Source organism: Papaver somniferum, chromosome 10 (assembly GCF_003573695.1).
Source record: "Papaver somniferum cultivar HN1 chromosome 10, ASM357369v1, whole genome shotgun sequence".
Lineage (NCBI taxonomy): Eukaryota > Viridiplantae > Streptophyta > Magnoliopsida > Ranunculales > Papaveraceae > Papaver > Papaver somniferum.
The window spans coordinates 20,714,209-20,737,996 of NC_039367.1; the positions used below are offsets into that span (position 1 = coordinate 20,714,209).

General features: G+C 35.9%; 1 protein-coding gene and 1 long non-coding RNA gene across 3 annotated transcripts; both read right to left on the reverse strand.

Moving 5' to 3' along the window:
- Positions 1-16,686: 16,686 nt before the first annotated feature.
- Positions 16,687-19,457, reverse strand: LOC113317266 (SNF1-related protein kinase regulatory subunit gamma-1-like). 2 transcript variants are annotated; one of them, XM_026565408.1, is made up of 6 exons: positions 19,394-19,457; positions 19,103-19,308; positions 18,033-18,475; positions 17,521-17,787; positions 17,251-17,423; positions 16,687-17,163 (listed from the first exon to the last, which is right to left on the reverse strand). In XM_026565408.1, exons 2-6 carry the CDS (start codon positions 19,278-19,280, stop codon positions 16,884-16,886), a joined length of 1,341 nt encoding a protein of 446 aa, XP_026421193.1. In that variant the 5' UTR covers positions 19,281-19,308; positions 19,394-19,457; the 3' UTR covers positions 16,687-16,883. The 2 variants fall into 2 exon arrangements, with proteins under 2 accessions (XP_026421193.1, XP_026421195.1); XM_026565410.1 differs by having other exon boundaries at positions 19,103-19,297; positions 19,394-19,452.
- A 1,145-nt stretch (positions 19,458-20,602) lies between these two features.
- Positions 20,603-21,102, reverse strand: LOC113317757. Its single transcript, XR_003343984.1, has 3 exons — positions 21,026-21,102; positions 20,828-20,935; positions 20,603-20,677 (listed from the first exon to the last, which is right to left on the reverse strand). It is a non-coding gene; the product is annotated as an uncharacterized LOC113317757 (long non-coding RNA).
- Positions 21,103-23,788: the final 2,686 nt, after the last annotated feature.

Here is a 23,788-nt window from a genome sequence, read left to right on the forward strand (position 1 = left end):
GCGAGTTAAGATTTTCTAAGAGTCCAAAAACGCTTTCAAAAGCTCTAAATAGATCTATGTCAATGGATCCATCCTGATAGTATTTCTCATAAAGATTAAGAGTTAATCTAGTGAGATTCCATATCTTTGAGCGTAAAGAGCGTTTTTCAACCTTCCTTTCTTTTTAATTTTTCCTTTAGGTTGTTTCTCATCATGTAACTTTTCTAATTTAGATGAGGTAAGATTATTGTGAAAAACCAGATATCTGATCCATAGTAATCTTTGAACAATCTTTAAGGAATTCTGGTGTGTGTTACAGATGCCATGAGCAAGCCTCCCAAAAAGATTTCCCATAGGGATAAACTTTTGAGGATCGGACAAACACAAACTTACAAGGTTTAATGTGTTTGCCTGCTCTGATACCAATTGAAAAGGCGGGGGTATAACAACCACACCCAATATTTCGATTAGCAATCTGTATGGACTAACTCCAATATACTTTTTATAGAATCAACTAGACAGTCAGACTCAATCTAGATAAAAGTATATCAAAGGAATTAATATCTCAATCTCTCTATTTGATCTATACTCAAGCAATAGAAATATGCGAGTCTTTATCAAATACTAGAGAGATAACTTGGATGGTACCATGGACCAATATACAAGTGTCAATCAATTCAAATCAACAACCAAAGGTCAGATATTCTAATTGATTGAACTAACGCACAACCTGTGATATTTCAATTATAAAGATAAACAATATAAAGCGGAAATAAAAATAACACAAACACCAGAATTTTGTTAACGAGGAAACCGAAAATGCAGAAAAAACCCGGGACCTAGTCCAGATTGAACACACACTGTATTAATCCACTACAGACACTAGCCTACTACAAACTAACTTCGGTCTGGACTGTAGTTGAACCCCAATCAATCTCATACTGATCCAAGGTACAATTGCTCTCCTTACATCTCTGATCCCATCTGGATACTACAAACTTGATTCCCTTAGCTGATCTCACCCACAACTAAGAGTTGCTACGACCCAAAGTCGAAGACAGAATAAACAAATATGTATCACACAGTTTAGTCTATGAATTGAATAAATTTGTCTCCCACAGAAATACCCAAGAGTTTTTGTTCTGTCTTTTGATAAATCAAGGTGAACAGGAACCAATGGATAACCCAGACTTATATTCCCGAAGAACAGTCTAGTATTATCAATCACCTCGCAATAATCTTAATCTACGCGGCGAAAGAAGATATTGTAGAATCACAAACGATGAGACGAAGATGTTTGTGACTACTTTTACATCTTGCCTATCGGAGTTATCAATCTCAAGCCAATCTTTGCGATTGTACTCGTATGATAGAAACAACAAGATCAGATCACACAACTACGAGAAAGTAGTATCGGTCTGGCTTCACAATCCCAATGAAGTCGTTAAGTCGTTAACCTGGTTTAAGAAAAGAAAACCAAAGGTTAAAGGAAAATTGACTCTAGCTTACACAACTAGTATCACACGTAAGGTGTGGGGATTAGGTTTCCCAGTTGCTAGAGTTCTCCCTTATATAGTCTTTCAAATCAGGGTTTGCAATCAATGTTAGCTCGGTAACAAAGCATTCAATATTCACCGTTAGATGAAAATATGATTAGATTCAAGCTAATATCTTTCAACCGTTAGATCGAAAACCTAGCTTGTTACACACAAATGAAATGCACGTTTATAGGTTTGTGTAACCGTACCCAAACATGTACATTTGTTGGTTCAACAATAGTTAACCAAATGGTTAGCCATATGAGCACTTTCATATCAACCATCTTCTTCTTCTTCACCATAACTAGTTAAAATGACTCAAATGAACTAGTTAGAGAGTTGTTCAATTGCAAGGAAATCTTATGTATTACACAAGACACAATTGAAGAAAAAAAGAGTTGATTCACTCGAATCGGTTCATGAACTTTATATCCACGGTTTGCAAATAACATTCTTTAGTTTATATAAACATGAGTTCACAAACAATCTTTTTTAGATATAACCAACTCAAGTTCACGGACTGGGTTCGCGGACTTAAGTTCCTGGAAGGAGTTCACAAACTCCAGCAGATTTTCTCGGGTCGAGAACTTCCGCCAGTTCGCAAACAATCGTTTTTAGATATAAACAACTCAAGTCTCCACATACCTTTTAGTCAATGAAGATCCACCAGTTCCTTGAGTAGTCCTTCGTCTTGTATGATGATTTCCATGGAGTTCTTGAGCTCAACTACACTTTCTATCCTAGTCCAAGACCTTAACTATAGTAGACTAGAAATAAAGACTTATAGTTTTGATCACTAACATTGACAAACATGCTTGAGATAGCAATGCATGCGAGTTAGACCGAGCAATGCTCTAACATTAAAGATCCCTTGATTTCTGTCTATTAGAACTTGCAAGAATATCATTAAGAGAACTAATATCTCTCAAGATTAATAACAGTTGCATTGTTGTTTCCGTCATTGTCTGACGATTAAAGAGCAGATATCTGAGATTGTAGATCAAGAATTCTGCTTTGAATGTTTCCAAAAGTAGTTTTACTCCATTTATCAAAGATGTATCTTATATGAGAGAGATTGTTAGAGAGCACAAAAGTATTAGAACCCACGTAGTTATTTGACCAAGCAAGTTTAATTTTCTCATGACAACCTTCATTATTTAACCAATTCTCAAAGAATTTCCAATTACCACTACCAGATCTATTAATCCTATAAAGATCAAGTAAAATAGGAGAGTGATCTGAGCCTCTCTGGGTCAAGTGATAAAGAATAGAGTATGGAAAAGCTAAGGACCATTCATTATTGGTTAAGGCTCTATCCAGTCTAGATTTGTGTTTACCTGTTCCGTGCTAAAAAACTAGTCCATGTGAAAGGGTTACCACTGTAGACAAGATCACTCAGACCAGAGTCTCAAATGAGTTCTAAAACATCAAGTAAAGTAATATTAGGCCGTGTTTGATAATAAAGAAAGGAAACAATTCCATGGAAAGTGTTTCCATGGAATCAGTTTCCTGGGGGAGGCAAGGAAAGACTTTCCATGGAATTCCACGGAATTGAGTTTAAAACATACTTTAGGCCACGCTTTTATTGCAATTCCATGGAAACAAATTTTTGACCAAACGACGGAAAACACGTTATTCCCATGGAAAGATGGCTAATTCCATGGAATTAACTCCTATCAAACACAACCTTAGAAGATTGATGGTTTCTTTCCTCGGGATTTAAGATAATGTTTAAGTCTCCTAAAAGAACCCAAGGAATATTAACTGATTGACTAAGGTATTTGTTGTAAGACAATTGAGCTGTTTGTTGAGGCCTATAAGGTATACCATAAACACAAGATAAGAACCACTCACGCTTACTAGGATCATTATATACTAAAGGATGAATCATTTTTCACAAGAACCTACAACTTATAGGGAAAAACCATATTTCCAAAAAAGAATCAAACCTCATGCTGAACCCACAGAGGGAACAAAAAAACTATTAGGCATGCAAAGGAAATTAGTTAATCTGAGAATTCTATCATCATTTATCTTAGTTTCAGAAATGAAAATAATGTCAGGAGCATGAGTGGATTTAGATACTGAAGATGTTCTCTAGTGTCTTTTCCTAAGAAGCTTTGACAGTTCCAACTCAGAACTTTCATACTGAAAGAATATCTGAGAAAAAGAGAGGGATATGATCATCTGAGATTCTGAATAGCTATAACAAGGATTATAAGTGTATAGAGAAAAAATAATCTGTAGAAGAAATTATGTTTAAAAGGAGATAAAATATTTACCAACACAACAGAGGCATTATCCGTCATGAGAATACTCCTTTTCAACCATTTCTCCTTCTTCAATCAGATCGTGCTCCATATCAACAGACTCAGTCATAGATGGTACTTTTCCAATATTTTCCTTAGTCACATGATTTTCAAGAACACTTTGACTACGAGCATCATTTTCATCTGAAACAGAGCTTCTAGTTCTCTTATGCTTTCTACTTGTATCTTGGTCTTCAGACTATGGATTAAGTTTCTTAATGCTAGTTTCACAGATTTTTTGAACAAGAAGATCCAGATCTTCAACAATTTCGACTCCATAAGCTTTAGCCAACTCATGAATATAAGTAATATATTCTTCATTAGCATAGCCTCTAACTCTTAAATCATCAACAACATTCTCACATTCATCACCATTATGATCAATAGTGAAGCACTCAGAACATAGGTTATGAGACTCTCTCTCCCAGTGATAACGAACCCATGATACTCCCCCAGCAGCTGTATTCCACCATCCACCTCTAAATAGAGGTTTTCGAAGATGTATTTTTATTCTTGCAGAAATCATGCTTGCATAACCTGGTTTGCAGTTTTCAGGATCTACTGAGATCTTCTCTCCCAATTCTTCTATTGCTTCATCCACTCTATCCTTCGAATGATGATCTAATAAAAAATGCTGAAATCGAACATTCCACTCTTGATGTGTGAAGGTCTAGTCCTTAAAAGAAATCGAAGGGTCATAAACTTTGAGATTCAAATGACCTTTTTTAACGTTCCAAGGTCCCTTCTTGAGCACTGTCTCCATCGTTTCCTTAGAGAAAAACTTGAAAAGAAAGATATTCATGTACATTGCACGAACTTCTTTTGTTTTCCATCTCTTCCAAAGAATAACCATTGTTTTCCTAACATCATTATTTTCCAAAGAATCCTTATGAAATACTTTTCCAATCAAGGTGTTATTCCATTCCTCTGCCACCTCCGTAATGGCTTTTTTAGAACCTACAATCCTCCTCATTTGTCTTGCACATAAATCACGAATTTTTGCATTTTGCAATTGACTGGTAATGGCAGTGATTTGATTGTTTGATGAAGATGCAATTTGATTCTTTTAGATAGTATATAGATGAGAATGAAGAATGGAAGTAGGGTTTTTATCCTTGTTAAAACTTAGAATATAAAAGCCGTAATTACCATAAATATCATACCTAAAATTACAGATATTTCCGGTGAACAATAACAGGATATCATATATTTTCGGAAAAGAATAAGCATCATTAAGTTAATAGATATTCAATTGAGAAAAATAAGGGTGACAACTAACTTGATTGAGAAGTCTCCACCCCAAGAAGGCGGAAACGTTTGAAAATTCGAATTTCAAATTTTGATCTTGCTTAAACTGAATCGGCCATACTGAGTTGGTTTGATGAGAAATACCATACCCATACAATCATACACATGATTTTATGATGAAAAATACTGGAACATACTGTTTTGTACCATCTGAAGATGGATGGCTTGCAATACTGCTGACGGAGACGAATATACTTCAGGTGATTGAAACCATACGGTTTGCAGAAAGAGAGTAATGTACATAAATGTCCAATACAGAATGCCTCTCATGATGGGAAGTCTCTGCAAGAGAAAGATTAAGAATCCATTAGAAGACGAACCGTTAATGAAACAAATGAAAGAAAATAACAAAAGTTACGAATAAAAAGAAAAGAAAAAATTTTAAAACAAAGAATTCATGAGAAAAAAACTAAAACTATAAAAGCAATCTATATTTATGCAGAGAAAATCAAACGAAAACAGGTTGATCAAATAATAATGATAAGGGAGGATAAATGGTATAAAAAATTAATCAAATCTTAAAAGAAAACAAAGAAATTTTGGTAATTGCAGAAAATTGAGTTAACTCTATTCAAATGTCATGGAAGAAGTAGATATAAAAAGTGAGATGATATTGAAAAAACGGGGGTCTAACAACACCACCCAATATTTCGCTTAGCAATCCGTATGGACTAACTCCAATATACTTTTCTAGAGAATCAACTAGACAGTCAAACTCAATCTATATTAAAGTATATCGAGGAGTAAATATCTCTCTCTTGATTTGATTTACTCGATCTAGTAGAATCAACAAGTCTTTAATCAAATACAAGGAATAACTTGGATAGTACCAAAGACCAATATCCAAGGATCAATCAATGACAATCAACAACCAAAGGTTGGATTACTCTAATTGATGATCTAACACACAACCTGTATTATATCAATTATAAAGATAAAACAATGTAATGCGGAAATTGAAATAACACAGACACCAGAAGTTTGTTAACGAGGAAACCGCAAATGCAGAAAACCCCCGGTACCTAGTCCATATTGAACACACACTATATTAAGCCGCTACAGACACTAGCCTACTCCAAGCCAACTTTGGACTGGACTATAGTTGAAACCCAATCAATCTCCCACTGATCCAAGGTACAGTTATGCTCCTACGCCTCTGATCCCAGCAGGATACTGCGCACTTGATTCCGTTAGCTGATCTCACCCACAACTAAGAGTTGTTACGACCCAAAATCGCAGGCTTTGACAATAAACAAATCTGTCTCACACAGACAAGTCTATCAAAGGATCAATCTGTCTCCCACAAAGAAACCCTAAAGGTTTTGTTTCGTCTTTTGATAATAATCAAGGTCAACAGAAACCAATTGATAATCCGGTCTTATATTCCCGAGGAACAACCTAGATTAATCAATCACCTCATAACAATCTTAATCGTACGGTAGCGAAACAAGATGTTGTGGAATCACAAACAATGAGACGAAGTGTTTGTGATTACTTTTTATATCTTGCCTATCGGAGATATCAATCTCAAGCCAATCAATCTGATTGTACTCGTACGACAGAAAATGCAAGATCAGATCACATAACTACAATAAAAGTAGTATCGGTCTGGCTTCACAATCCCAATGAAGTCTTTAAGTCATTTAACCCGGTTGAGAAAAGAAAACCAGAGGTTAAAGGAGAATCGACTCTAGTATGCAAACCAGTATCACACGTAAGGTGTGTGGATTAGTTTTGCACAATACTAGATGTCTCCTTTATATAGTCTTTCAAATCAGGGTTTGAAATCAATGTTAGTTTAGTAACAAAGCATTCAATATTCACCGTTAGGTGAAAACCTGATTTAGATTCAAGCTAATATTTCTCAACCGTTAGATCGAAAACTTAGCTTGTTACACACACTTGACAATGCACGCTTCTAGGTTTGTTAACCGTACCCAAACGTATACACTTGTTGGTTCAATAATAGTTAACCAATATGTTAGCCATATGAGCATCTCATATCAACCATGTTCTTCTTCACTATAACTAGTTCAAATGACTCAAATGAACTAGTTAGAGAGTTGTTCAATTGCAAGGAAATCTTATGTACTACACAAGACACAATCTAAGCGAAGATGATTTGATTCACTCGAATCGGTTCATGAACTTTTATAGCCACGGTTTGCAAACTGCATTCCTTAGTCTTTTTAAGTTTAAGTTCAGAAATCATATTCAGATATATAACCTTCTTAAGTTCGCAGACTAGGTTCTCAGACTTAAGCTACCAGGCAGAGTTTACAAACTCCAGCAGAAAATCTCGGCAAGAGACCTTCCGCCGGTTCGTGGACTGGTCTAGTTTGTCAACTCCAGCAGAATTTCTCGGGATGAGAAGTTCGGCAGTTCGCGGACTTGTCTTACACCATTCTCCGGTTTCTCTTGATCAACAAAGTTCGCAAACTTTGGTTAAAGGAATAGGACTTATACATAAATGTGTTTCCACAACAATATTTATGTCCACCATTGGTATATAATCTAAACTCTCATTTCAATCATTGAAACATTCTTAGAGGAAGTTATATAGTTGTTACACCATTTCTCGTCAAAGCAATTTTCAAAGTGATTGAAACATATCATGACTTTCGTCACTAGGTAAAGATAAACTTGATCGAAGCGAAAATCTTACCAACACATATTTCGAGATATAGATAGGTGAGGTATACTCGGCTCGAAATACCAAATGTGTATAATCCAAGTCTATATATATAGCATACGACTTCTTGTCTCAAAGAGTATGAGATAAAGTAGATAGACTTTTGAGTGATAGATAAGTTCAAGTCTTCACATACCTTTTTGTCGAGAAGTTCCACCGGTTCCTTGAGTAGTTCTTCTTCTTGTATGATGAATTGCCATGAAGTCCTTGATCTCAACTACACTTTATATCATAATCCGAGACTTAGCTATAATAGGCTAGAAATCAAGACATATAGTTTTGATCACTAACATTGACATACATGCTTGACATAGCAACGTATGCGAGGTTGACCGAGCAATGCCCTAAAAGTCTCCCCCTTTGTCAATTTTAATGACAAAACTATCAATACATATGAAATACAAAAAAGATAAAGAAACTTTAGCAACTCATATTCCACATGTCTAATATTCAACATTCCTCGAAATCTTCGTCACTTCCAAGTACTCCAATGATCCCAAAGGTTGTAAGTTTACTATCACTGTTGTTGAAGATCCGTAGCTATAACAATGAGAAAGCATCGGTCTCGATCATTGTTATACAGTGCCATAGTATTATTACACAGTGTCAAAGTTCAATTGTATCACAACTTTAACAATAATACTATGGTGATATGTATCACTCCCCCTTAGTCAATACTCCATCTCACATGGAAACCACTCCCCCTTACATAATGATCCGAAAACCATATGTATTCGTAGTATGAACTACATATTAATTCTCCCCCTTTTTGTCAATAAATTAGCAAAGGTACAAGAACGGGATCCTAATGAAAATTCCGAAAGAGACGTTTCATAGACTAAAAGAAGAATACATACCAACTAATTTAGATGCAATCATAAAGCCGAAGCTAAATGCATTCATCAAGGAGTTTAAAGATACAAGATAACCCCTCTAATATTCCACAACCGCACTCCCCTCAAGATATTACCATTAAGCACAAGTTCAAAAGAACTCTCCCCCATTTGATGTCATTCCCGAAAGAACAAAAAGAGCGACCTAAATTTCAAAAGAAAAGAAGGATTTTATTGGACACCAAAAACCATGAGAATGATTTTCTATATCCAAGAAACTCAATCAAATTAATCACAAGTAAACCCATGATTAATTTAATCGGAATACGCAATCAAATTAAGCACACGAGGTGATCAATTCAATTGATTGTGCTCAACATAAGAGAACTTATGGAGACACAAAAATACTCAACTAGACTAATTACAAGAGAACCCATAATTAATCTAATCGGAATACACAACCATACTAATCACAAAAGTAATCAATTTAATTGTCATTTGTTTTGCTCGTCATAAGAAAACTTACGGAGCAATAACTAAATAACCAAACAAGATGATTAATTTAGTTCAATATGCTCAACATAACATATCTCACGCAACAACCAACAAGGCTAATCATAAAATAACCAACTTCGTTGTTTAATGCTCAACATAAGATGCATTATGGAGCCTCATAGTAATACATAAAAATATGGATCATGGATGATCAATACTGCGAAATACTCAAGGATTCATTCTATCTTCAATCACTATTTGCATAACGATATTAATAGACAAAATCCTTGAAAAACAAAAGATTTTAACCTATCTTCCATCAAATGTTTGACAATATAGGCTTAACTTTTGTATTTGTCAAAAGTCTATTCATTCTTTTACCAGTACGTGAATACCAATCACAAACGACTTTACTTTTGACAGAATATGTGACCTTCAAGTTCACGGACGCAAACATACATATCCCATAACAAATTGCAATATATCAAATCATAAAGATTAGTACTACAAAAACATCATCCGCCAAATATTTTTTAGAATTTAAATCAAATAAACCTAAAAAAAAAAAGAACAAGAAGATGAAACATAATAGCTATGTATAGTCACAACCATAGCTATTCAAAGCACTAGTTATTCTTCCAACTAAGCCAAAAAGAAGACATACTAGGCAACAAATAAAACAATCTAAAAGAAATCAGACTCCAGTCCTACTTCGAACACGAACTAAGATCATATGGACGGTTCAGAATCCTCATGAGACAACGGGTCTTTGAGCTTGTGAACAAAAGCATTCATTGCAACATTAGAGAGGTGATTCCCTTTGCGAAGATCATTGATGTAAGACTCTATGAGACCAAGATCAGCAATAACCTTTTCCAACTCAGTTTTCAATGCGTCAAGATTTTTCAGAGTAACAATGAGCTCTTGTTTTTCTTACCCAGAGTACTTAAGAAAGTCATGATAAACTTCAGCAGAAATCATATCATCCTTTTCAGCATCCTCATGAACGTAGGCAAAATAACATGAAGCATTAGGATGATCTTCATCTACAAGGGTTCTTTTCTTCTTGGACTCAACAACACAACCTTTGTCAAGGAATCCTCTTGCAAAACCACCATAGCAAGATGAAGAAGAAGAAATTCTTGACAACCCAGAAGCCAACCTAGAGTATGCGTATGTAACTTTCGTAACTCAATAGGTTGATATTTAAGGGACTCTTAGGGAAGGGATTCTAGGGTTTTCTTAAACAGTTGACTCGTCCCAGAACACAGATATCCGTTCGAGTACAACATGACCCCCCCCCCCCCCCCCCCCCAAAAAAAAAAAAAAAATCCCAAAAGGGACTTTTGCAACAAAAGACTCAAAAATTCCATAACTCAGGAAGACAATTTTTGAGTATAGTTTTAGCAAAAAAAAAAAACAAGATTCAAAGGAAGAATTCTTAAAGATAATGAGAAGACACTTTAGACACAATCAATACTTTAAGCACAATAAGTCTGCAATCAAAAATCTTAGCTATGGACGATAAGAAGATAACTCAACTTAACAGACGCAAATTCCAAAAATATACCTGAATATTGACACATCTTACTCAACAGGGTTTTTATGAGTAAGCTATTCATCCCTTGTGATTAATTAGCATAAGTATGAGCCACGAGCTCATCAAGAGATTTGTGTTTATAGTCAAGTCTCTTTTTCCTCCTGAATCTAGAGAGGGACTCATTTTTATGTGATAAATTATCATAAAACTTACTGTCATCAAAATACGAGACATAGTTTGAGTTCTTACCAGAATAATTTTGGTTTGAGGAGGAAGACAACGTGTTGACGAATTCTTTATACCCTTCAATTATCTTTTTCATATTATCTCTCATTTCATAAATTTTTCTTCTTTCTTCTGAACTTCCTTTCTCAACAGGAGCAGCGTTATTTTCAGAGACCACGACACGATCTTCCTTTAGACGATGTTTATTAAGACGTTTGTTTTGTTCTTGAGTGTTCGGGGAACTCATTGAACTGAATTTCCTGGTAACATACACAGGGTAGGTACGAAAACCAATTGTTTTAGTCATACGAATGTCAGTTACACCTTTAAGAATTAAATCTAAGGTGTGTTGAAGTTGAACCAAGGAGTTTTTCTTCAACCTATAGGTTCCCTTTCGTTTAACAGAACTCTTCGTCTCACAGACAAGACATACTTTCTGATCATCAGAATGATTAGATAGTACAATCTTAATATCATCGTTAGAAGATTTCTTCCCTCCATTTGATGTGCAACATCCTTGAGTGATGGTAACTTCAGGCACATACGTTTTACTAGAAGGGGCTTTCGTTTTTACTTCTGAGCATGAACCATCTTTAGTTGTGTCAGAAGTACTTGGCATATTAGATTGCTTTGAACATCCTTGAATAGAGAACTTACTCAAGCGATGGTCAATTTCCAAGGCATCTCTTCTGAGGCTTGCTTCAAGAGATGTACACGAAGAATGAACTTCAGAGTTACCTTTGGGTTTGCAATCTCTTATTACACCAAGTAGAATATTGACATGATGCTTCAACCGATTGAATCTGTCAGCTTGGATTCTAACAAGATTTACAATCAATTCACTCTCTTCAGCTGAATCCCGTTCATTAATGGAGAGACTAACATTTGAAGGGTAATCGGAAGTACACATGTCAGTGTTAGTATGTCTCGTCAGTACAGAAGGTTCATCTATATTCGAGATTGTAGAACCCTTCTCTTTAATAGGTTAAACGAGATAGAACTTTTATTTCTGGTAAATCGTTTATCAGAGATAGTACTCTTGTCCATAGAGTCAGATTTCTACAAACACAAACTTGTAAGGTCTTAAACATGTTTGCCTGCTTTGATACCAATTGAAAAAGCGGAGGTCTAAAAACACCACCCAATATTTCGCTTAGCAATATGTATGGACTAACTCCAATATACTTTTCTAGAGAATCAACTAGACAGTCAGACTCAATCTAGATTAAAGTATATCGAGGAGTAAATATCTCTCTTTTGATTTCATTTACTCGATCTAATAGAATCAGCGAGTCTTTAACCAAATACAAAGAATAACTTGGATGGTACCAAAGACCAATATCCAAGGATCAATCAATGACAATCAACAACCAAAGGTTAGATTACTCTAATTGATGATCTAACGCACAACCTGTATTATTTCAATTATAAAGATAAAACACAGAAGTTTTGTTAATGAGGAAACCACAAATGCAGAAAAATCCCGGGACCTAGTCCAGATTGAACACACACTGTATTAAGCCGCTACAGACACTAGACTACTCCAAGATAACTTCGGACTGGACTGTAGTTGAACCCCAATCAATCTCCCACTGATCCAAGGTATAATTATGCTCCTACGCCTCTAATCCCAGCAGGATACTGCGCACTTGATTCCCTTAGCTGATCTCACCCACAACTAAGAGTTGCTATGACCCAAAATCGCAGGCTTTGACAATAAACAAATCTGTCTCACGCAGACAAGTATATCAAAGGATCAATCTGTCTCCCACAGATAAACCCTAAAGGTTTTGTTCCGTCTTTTGATAATAATCAAGGTGAACAGGAACCAATTGCTAATCCGGTCTTATATTCCCGAAGAACAGCCTAGATTAATCAATCATCTCACAATAATCTTAATCGTATGGTAGCGAAACAAGATGTTGTGGAATCACAAACGATGAGACGAAGTGTTTGTGATTACCTTTTATATCTTGCCTATCGGAGATATCAATCTCAAGCCAATCAATCTGACTGTACTCGTACGATAGAAAATGCAAGATCAGATCACACAACTATAATAATGGTAGTATCGGTCTGGATTCAATATCCCAATGAAGTCTTTAAGTCGTTTAACCCGGTTGAGAAAAGAAAACCAGAGGTTAAAGGAGAATCGAATCTAGTATGCAAACTAGTATCACACTTAAGGTGTGTGGATTAGTTTTGCACAATACTAGATGTCTCCTTTATATAGTCTTTCAAATCAGGGTTTGCAATCAATGTTAGCTTAGTAACAAAACATTAAATATTCACCGTTAGGTGAAAACCTGATTTAGATTCAAGCTAATATTTCTCAACCGTTAGATCGAAAACTTAGCTTGTTACACAGACTTGACAACGCACGCTTCTAGGTTTGTTAACCGTACCCAAACGTATGTACTTGTTGGTTCAATAATAGTTAACCAAAAGGTTAGCGATATGAGCATCTCATATCAATCATGTTCTTCTTCACCATAACTAGTTCAAATGACTCAAATGAACTAGTTAGAGAGTTGTTCAATTGCAAGGAAATCTTATGTACTACACAAGACAGAATTGAAGCAAAGATGATTTGATTCACTCGAATCGGTTCATGAACTTTTATAGCCACGGTTTGCAAACTGCATTCCTTAGTCTTTTTAAGTTTAAGTTCAGAAATCATCTTCAGATATATAACCTTCTTAAGTTCGCAGACTAGGTTCGCGTACTTAAGAAACCGGGCAGAGTTTACAAACTCCAGCAGAAAATCTCGGCAAGAGACCTTCCGCCTGTTCGCGGACTAGTCTAGTTTGTCAACTGCAGCAGAATTTCTCGGGATGAGAAGTTCGGCAGTTCGCGGACATGGCTTACGCCATTCTCCGGTTTCTCTTGATCAACAAAGTTCGCAAACTTTAGTTCAAGGAATAGGACTTATACATAAATGTGTTTCCACAACAATGTTTATGTCCACCATTGGTTATGTAATCTAAACTCTCATTTCAATCAGTGAAACATTCTTAGAGGACGTTATATAGTCGTTACACCATTTCTCTTCATAGCAATTTTCAAAGTGATTGAAACATATCATGACTTTCGTCACTATGTAAAGATAAACTTGATTGAAGCGAAAAGCTTACCAATACATATTTAGAGATATAGATAGGCGAGGTATACTCGGCTCGAAATACCAAATGTGTATAATCCAAATCTGTATATATAGCATTCGACTTCTTGTCTCAAAGAGTAGGATATAGAGTAGATATACTTTTGAGTGATAGATAAGTTCAAGTCTTCACATACCTTTTTGTCGAGAAGTTCCACCGGTTCCTTGAGTAGTTATTCTTCTTGTATGATGAATCGCCATGAAGTACTTGAACTCAACTAAACTTTCTATCCTAGTCCGAGACTTAGCTATAATAGACTAGAAATCAAGACTTATAGTTTTGATCACTAACATTGACAAACATGCTTGAGATAGAAACACATGCGAGGTTGAACGAGCAATGCTCTAACAGATATATCAATTCATCGAGACTCAACGTCTTTCCATTATTCTGTCTCAGTAGATACCTTATGCTCAATCCATGAGTCTCAGAGCATACCACATTCGTTCATCATGCCCGACTCATCAATGCTAAGACTCATCGTTTAGTCAAGTCAACAACTGACTCATTAAATACCCGTCTGCCTTGTAGACTCCACATTCGTGAGATATCAATCACGTCAGATGGGGGATATACACTAGGATTTTGGTCTGGCAGCCTACGGCACGTGTGTACACCCACGATGAGAGATGTGAGTAAGTCGTGCAAGCAGTTGAGGGAGTTAGAAAAGTGGACAATCAACCAATTCTCTGCACGACATGGCACTGTTTTAAGCACGCGGTGTAATGACAAAAAGAAGGTGGCCCACTTTCCCACGCTTTCACTCCAGCAACCATCACACTTACCGAGATCAATGTGTCTACTATTCTTGCAATATAAATAAGAATATGAATCCACGATTGAGGAAAAACAATTTTCGTGGAAGAATTTTCGAACAACAATTTTCGACACACAAGAAATTATCACTCAATCAATCAAAACTTATCTCACCCGAACTCAACAGTTCACAAAACTTGCAGAAATCATCAACACATTCAGAATCATCGATCATCATTGATCTCACACACTTCTCAGCTTCCCTCCTACAGATCGACCCTCATCCCTCTTTGTGACCGAATTGACTCTGGAACGACCATTGTCTTGGTTTAGGTCGGAGTCCTACAGATTTATCTCTCGAACTCAAAGCACTCCCGTGCAATGCATCTGTTTGAAAAAGGTTTAGGAAATTTGCTCGGTCGAGGAGTCTCTGTCCATATGCTCGAGTCTTCACTTTCCTAAAAACAACAAATCGTTTTCTCCCATCAACAACTAGGAAACCTAGAGTTTAACCAAATCAGAAAACCTTGAGTTTAACCAAAATAGGAAACCGCTAGCTATTCCAAATCAGGAAATACCTGGACAATTCTAAAATATTCTACAATCTTTTTAAAACATCGACAACTTCTAACAAAAAAAAAAGAAGAGATATTATCGCCTCTCGTTTCAGTTTATTTCTGTTTTCTGGATACTCAATTTTTTTCTTCATTTTAGCCTGTTTTAGTCGCCAATAATAAATGAATACATACATAAATTTTACTCCCTCCGTCCCTATTATAAAGGCGGAGTTGTAAAAATTTGTAGTCCCATTAGATAGGCAGACTTTCAATTCTAAGATGGATTTTTCATATATTGTCCTTATTTATTATAGGTAGTTATCACCACAATTAAATTAATGTTTTTAGTGTTGGAAATTGTACAAAGGATAAAACAGGAAAGATAATGGAAATGTGGGAAATCAAAAAAAATTCTTATTCTAAGAGAAACTCATTTCTCCACTTATATAATGGGGATGGAAGGAGTGGAACTTTCTAGTAAATTTCATGTCTCCAGCACCAACTTCTTTATGGATGAAAAACAAAATAGCACGGATGAATGTATGTTTACTACTAAAGTGTCAACTCTTTTCTTTCATTTTAGCCTATTTTAATTTATTTTTACAAATTAGCCTATATTAATTACCAATGAAAAATGATTACATACACAAACTTTTGAATTTAAATTCCATCTCCAGCACCTTCTTTATCGATCAAAACAAAATAGTCCGGATGAACACATATCTTCTACCATGTTCCAATCTATGTATGGAAATAATTGTTTGATGATGAATTTTTGTGAAGAATTTCGTCTAGTTTTCGACAGTACACTCATCAAACAAAATAATTGTTCGATGAAAAATTCATGCTTCAAAGAACCCGCGAAGTTAGAACTTGTTTGTTTGCAGCTGACTCGGTGTCTGAATCTGAGTCAACCCCTGACTCGGACCGAGTCAGCAGTCAGACCGTTTGTTTTCCATTTTGAGTCAGATCTGACTCGACCTCTGACTCAGACATAACCCCTGACTCGGACTCATTTGAGTCAGGTAACAAAATACCCCTGACTCATGGGACCAAACCACTGACTCACTTATTTCCGAGTCAGATGAATCAGATCTGACTCAAAACAAACATATCGACTCAGATCCAGATGAGTCAGGTGATTTCACTCAGATCCAGATGACCCAGGAGTAAACAAACATGGTGTTAGTTAGAAGTCCGATCTCAAAAGAAGCAACACCCCAAATTTTGTTTGATGAAAAATTCACCAGGGCAGGCAGAGCATGATTGATGAAAAATTCACCAGGGCAGGCAGAGCAGAACTGAATATTTCGCATAACTAAGATTCAGGGGACAGGAAATAACAGCCCCAAAATTACATTTACATAGTTGATGAGTACAAAACCAGGTTTAGCACAGTTGATGAGTACAAAACCAGGTTTAGCTGAGAGACCTGAAGTTCAGCCCTCCAGTACATTATTTTTAAGTGATTATTAAAAACCTAAGTTGCATCATTCTTTCAACATTTCTTTTGCAGCATACCCAAAGTAGTCATCGAAAAAATTTGGCGGCTCATAGATAAAGCAAGATATAACATCTCTAAGCGTAATGACTCCTATACCGCTGTTGTTCTCACCGGCCACATAAACCCTATGAACCTTTTTGGAAGCAAGAGTGTTGATGACACTTCCTAGAGATGAACCAGGCTTGCACGTTATGGGAGGAGTAATTTTGCCTGGTTCCTCTGCCATTGAAGTAATTGTATTGATGAACTGTATCACAGTTAGCTGCCTGCAAAAGAAGAAAATCAGTGTCACATAAGCTATATCTGAACCTCGAGGAATCCACAGACAGTTCTAACTATACACTTAAAAGTACCTGAAATTGGAGAAAAGTTCAGGTTTTAGCAACAAGAATCTTATATCTCTTATGCTGACATTCCCAATGATCTGCTTATTGGGGCCTTCTATAACTGGCAAGCCACCAATATGATTGTCTTTCATTCGCTTGAAGGCTTCAAGAATCAGCTCGTCACTTTTGATGCTGATAACCTGGCCACAGTACCAATGACATTATCAATAGCCATAAGATGAACGGAGAAATCATGAGAAAAAGATGCTGTAAAACTTGGTAGGGGGAGTAACCCACTTCACTTTGAGGCATAAAAGGAAGTCCAAAGTCTTCAAGTGGACGAGCAGCAATGCAGTCAAACCAGTCCCTTCCTTTGCAGTGCTCAAGACCCTGCACTACTGCTGATTGTGTAATGAAATTCTTTATAAGAGGACTGCCCGCTTCAATCACAGGTACACTCCTCAACCTATATTTTGAGAGTAGCAACAACACACTCAACATTGAACTCTCTGTTGAAACAGGGAGAAAAGGAGCCCAACGGAAAGATTTCGTTATTTGTCTCACCTAAAAAAAGGAGAAAATCAGTAAGAGTTCCGCCAATAGAATGTTCACTTAGCTAACAATAGGTTAAGCCGATTTAAATAAAAATAAATTAAACCTCTAAATGATATTCATTAATCCTCGGATAGTAACCAGATTGATTAAGTGATTTAGTTCACTCTACTTGCTGGCGCACAGACTCTCAAAAGTACTCAACTGACTGTAACAATAGCTGAAAAGCATGAATTAACAAAAGACAAAAATCTTACAGTAGTTGATCGAAAAGGTTCTTCTTGAAGGATAACTTTGTAAAAATCTTCACCCAAGGCGCCAGCAGCAGAAGGAGCATCTTTTCCCGCTCCCTTATCTGCAGCCATACCACCAGCAACAGCTGCACCAACGGCAGCAACTGCTAACCCTGCAACTGCAACTGGACCAGTTGCACCCAAGGCTACTGCTCCAAGAGCACCAACTGCCCCTGCACCAACACCAGCGGCTGTTGCGGTGCCTGTTGATAAAGCAATTGCGGCTAGTTCCGCATTCTCCAACACCCAAAGAATAATTGCTGAGTAATCTATAATTCCTATATATCTATCTCGCCAATCCATACTAGATCCCGCATCAGGATTTCTCACAGGGGCGGACATAATGTTGTACTCAGAAAGAACCCTAACTGCTTCAGCAATTGTTGTATCTGCTTGAATTTCAATCACTGCAGGAAAATTGAGTTCAAAAAGAAAGTAAACTATCTTTTTCAGAATTTAGATAAAAATAAAGCCGTGTAACAAATCACCAACTATCTTTTTCAGAATTTAGATAAAAACAAAGCAGTGTAACGAATCACAAAACGAACACTGAGAATATCCCATTGCTTTCGCTAATATATTAGTAACTATGCTTGTCTCTTATATTTTGCAGCAGTTCTGTTTCTATATCGAAGAACTACTATGTCATACTACAAGCCACATAACAATGCATGAATTTCCTAAACTGGGTTAATATCTTTACCATAAACAAACACACATACATGTCGACAACCACCTGCTTCATAATCTTGGGCAATTAGAAAGCAATATCAGACTACATTCATTCAAAACCCGTTTCAACGTTATGAACGGCACCGGAGACTTAAACCAGCTAGTGAGAACGGATACCCTCTTGGCCAGTAGGTTGAAAACCACACGGGATTTCGACCACATTCATCTAATACACTCCAAAATGCAATCTATCACATAATTGTCAGGCGTTTATCGACATTGCACATTATTAGTTGCATCTAATTAACATAAAGATTCTTTCAAAACAAACAAATAACCAAGAAATAGTGAAAGAGATATACCTTGTCCATTAGGAACATTTGGGAAAGAAGAAACAGGAATCTTTTCAAATGCAGAAGTTAAAGATTGTTGAAATGTGAATGGCAATTTCTTCCTTGATTGAATTGTTTGAAAATATGCATCACAACTTGGAATTCTATTCAATGTAGAGGTATCTTTTGGTGCTTGAGATTCTGCCATTCTTACTGTTAACAGACCTAGTTCTCACCTTAAAAAAGAAAAGGAAACAAGAAATCACAGAGAATAAAACTAGGATTGAATCTAAAATACAAGATCATGTATTGCATTATTACCTTTGTTTCTCGTTTTCAGTCGGATCAAACATTCAACTCACTTCAGGATCTCTTAGAACAAAATTCAGTTTTGCTGTGTGCAGTTGTGTTATACTTTTACTAGTACTCTGACATGTGTACTGTACAAGACACGTGGTAGTAAATAAACAGTCGACGTGGTAATAAAGGGCCCATGGCCCATGAAGAAGCCCTTATTTGATGACCAGGGAAAGCTTTTGCTTAAGAAAAATTTCTTGTTTGGTCCTAAGCCCATAAGGTTATTTATAGGAGGGTCCAACCAGATTTTATTCTTATCCTAGAATCCAAAGTTTTTGGAAAATATGGAAATAACTAATATACCATACTGGTTAAATATGTGTGAAATAACATACTTCTACCAAATCGAGATTTTATTTATCGGGAGGTCCAAATTTAATTAAAACATATAAAATACCACAAATTTGAGTACATATCTGCTAAATTTGTGTTACAAATTTGAGTACATATCTGCCACCATGCTTAAAATTTGAGTACATATCTGCTGCACTTTTTACAAATCTGAGTACATATCTGCTGCACTACTTACAAATCTGAGTATATATCTGCCGCACTGCTTACATATAGATTGTGTATCCGTTGGACATATGGAACCTGTAAATGTGATCAGAATATAACAATATTAAAACACATCAACAAAGCTACCATCTATTTCAGTATTTCGCACACGTACTCATGGGTCAAACAAAAAAAAAGTGGTAAAACTATGAACAAAACAGAATCAAAAGAAGTTTCTATCAGTACGTCATATACGTACTGCAAATTCACAAATTAAAAACTCAATTGCATGTCAGATGTTCAGCATCAATCTAAAACAACAGTACCAAATCTAGTCATTTCTTCTTTTCTTTTCTTAAGTACAAAATTTGTATACAACCAAAAGAAAGATAAAATCCTACGAGAGGATTAAATCAAAAACATTAGGTACAAAAATACAATTTTCTCATCCGATATACAAAACTTACCGACTGGTTAGTCGCCCATCTTTCGTAGTAATGTGTATATCTCTCTAAAGAATTTTTAGCCATTTCTCTTCTCTTCTCCGCCTCATCATACTATAAAAGAAAACCAGGAGAAAACAATCAAGGATTTGGGCTAATAAATTTTCAAGAGTTTTGGTATATTTTACTATGAAACTATAAAGCAATAGAATGTACCAATACCTCTTGTTTTGCTGTCTCGTAGCGATTGCACGCATAAAAACCTCATGTCCTTTCTCCGTGATCTGACCAAGCACCAAGGCAGAGCCTGGAAGCATATGAAAATAAACGTTAATGGCCAAGTCCCAGAGACGATACCATATTCAAAACAGATGCAAATGCAGAAACTATAAGTATAGCAGAAGCTTATAACCAGGCATGATATAAGAATTTTATTTGACATGTATGAACCAATTACCAGCAAAGCTCGAATTTGCAAGGAGGTGTGCAGGTAATATGCATACACCCATGATTTTTCTCAATGGGTCGTTTGCATTTTGGACAAGGCTTAGAGTTGGCTAATATCCTGAACAAAAAATTAGCAAAAACATGTTAGCACCACGACCAGATTATTGCAAAAAAGGAAACATTCATATTTGATTCAAAACGGATTTACCAATTCATATTTTCAGACTCGGCACAATTCTTCAAGATTCACTTGGAAACAGTGACACAGTCAACTGGTCGATGCGCTTCCTCGGTACACTTCAAGTGAATTCAGATAGATTGTGAGGTAAACAACAACTATGCACTAAAATAAATATGGTACAGAAACACCAGCAAAAGAAACTTACGTTCCAACAAAAGTTAAATGAGCAGTTGCAAGAAACATCAAAGCTTGAACTACCAGCAACAAAGTCAACAGCAAAATCACAGCCTGGCGCAGGGCACCACTTTGTCTACAAAAGAGAAACACAAGGAAGAAATCAAAAATCAAACAGCAACATTGCGTGAGTGATAAATATCTGGCCAAAATAAGAAGAGATTGAAAATGCACAGGTCACTAAAAATGTATGGAGGGCCAAGTATCGCAGAAAGATACAAAAGTTGTGGAGTACTTAGAGATCCAATGGCGGCACTTTATAGGATCTATTAATTCTCTCAACCTAAATTGTCAGCTTTAAGCCCCAATATTCACTGTTCTTTCCATGCATATAAAGCAACAAAACACGGGACATGAGGTATCTTTTAACTCTTGCGCATGTGGAAGCACAAAGGACATGCAAATGTGGCACTTTTAGTAAATAACAACCATATGACAAAAAAAATATAATAATAAGTCGTCAAGCTTACCATCCATATGGAAAAGAAAAAAATAATAAGTCAGCAAGCTTACCTTTTTATTATCTTCAACATAAGATCTAAGAATGTAACGAGAGTACTTCTGATTATCTTCCTCAGAAACCAGTAAATTAATCAAGTCTTGACCAACAGCAGCCCCACAAGATGGATCAGGACATCTTAACATCAAACACCCAGGTCCATCATTTATTGTTGTGCTAACATAACCTGCCGAAGTAAAACTATAGTCTCAGTGGAAAGTAAATCAAAAGAAGTGATAAGTCTATGAATAAAAAAAATAAAATCAAAGTATCTTATTTCCAGTATGCGATATATGTACTATAGGATCAAACAACAAAAATCATTATTTAAACAAAAAATAAACAATTAATTAGGTTTTTTGTCAGTATAACATATATGTACTGATGGTTCATACACAAACAACCGAAAAAAACCTAAAACCAGCAAAATAAAACTATTATAATCATATCTAGTAACAAAATGAATAAAAAAACGTAATTATTCAGTATGCAAATATTACTGCTGGATCAAACAACAACAAACAAAATTATTTAAACAAAAACTAAACAATTAACTAGGTTTTTTGTCAGTACATCATATACGTACTGATAGTTCATACAAAAAAACAACTGAAAAAAACCTAAGCCCAACAAAAGAAAACTAGTATAATCAGATCTAGTAACGAAATGAATAAAAAACGTAACTATTGATCTAGATCTGGATTATTTTCATGAAAATGAAGGAACACTTGATTAATCATGCGTGCAAATTGGAAAACATAATCAAACATTAACTAATTAATGATTAGATCTTGAAACCTTCGAATAAACATTACGAGAAGAAGATTATAAGGAAATCAACTTACCAAAGGCTAGAATTGATTTGGGTTCTTGAATCGATCAAGATGTTCTAAAAATATATTACCACACTGTTTCATCACAAACTAATCGATCAAGATGTTCTTCGTTTCCAAGCTTTATCCTAATACAAAAAACTAGAAATTAAAGAATGAAGAAAATGAATTGATTCATTAAATCCCGCATCAGTAGAGAGAGGAGAGGGAGAGGGGGGGGGGGGGGGGGGGGGGAGAGAAACTGAATCTGAGAAGAAAAAGAATATGGAGAGAAACTGGCTTATGTTTCTGTTATATATAGTAAAGGCTATTTTGGGAATTCTAAAAATGCACATAATATTTACACACGTGTGCAGGACCTGGGATTAAAAAATTAGGTCCATTTTTCTCTTTTCTTTTAATTATGGACCTACCGTTGCTGGGCTTTAGTGGGTGGACCTGCCACTAACTAAGAACACTATAATAGTACCTACAGGTAATTCCTACTTCACTTAAACTAAGTCCATTGGATTAGCCAAAAAAATGTTGCAGATTAGAAGGAAAAATCTGTTTGTTAATATTACTTCTCACTCTAGATATATCTCGCATGTGAGCTAGTGAGATAGTGAGATAGTTTCGCTGAATGATTCAGCGCAGCTAAAATCACCTTTTCACGAAATGGTTTAGTGCAAATTGATTTATTTTTTGATTCGACGGCTGAGATGGTTGTGTTGTTCCATTCAGCGCAACTTCGTGGAATGGTTCAGCGCATCTAGATGCTAGATTAGCACTACCATAGGACTTAAGAGGTTGTCCTAACTGCCAATCTAGATTAGAATACCATAGGACTTAGCGTAAGTCATATGGGCTAGATTTGGCTGCTAAATTAGACAAAAAGTGTTGCAGATTACACAAAAAACGTTGTCTATTTGTTAACACTACTTCTCTCTCTACATATGTCTCGCATGTGAACTAGTAGCGAGATAGTTTCGCTGAATGGTTCAACGCAGAGAAAATCAACTTTTCGCTATTTAGTTCAGCGCAGATTGATTTATTTTTTGATTCGACGGCTGAGATGGTTGCGTAGTTCCATTCAACGTGGACACGAGGATGGTTCAGCGCATCTAGATTCTAGATTAGAATTTCCGTAAGACTTAAGAGAGTATTCTAGCTTCCAATCTAGATGCTCGATTAAAAGACCATAGGACTTAGCCTTAGCCGTTACATGTGACTCTCATCTTGATC

Coding starts and splice junctions, on each gene's coding strand:
- LOC113317266 (XM_026565408.1), bottom strand. CDS start 19,280: ATGGCAGAATCTCAAGCACCAAAAGATACCTCTACATTGAATAGAATT. Junction 17,788..18,032: donor AACCTTTTCGATCAACTACT/GTAAGATTTTTG, acceptor TCCTTTTTTTAG/GTGAGACAAATAACGAAATC. Junction 17,164..17,250: donor GAACTTTTCTCCAATTTCAG/GTACTTTTAAGT, acceptor CTTCTTTTGCAG/GCAGCTAACTGTGATACAGT.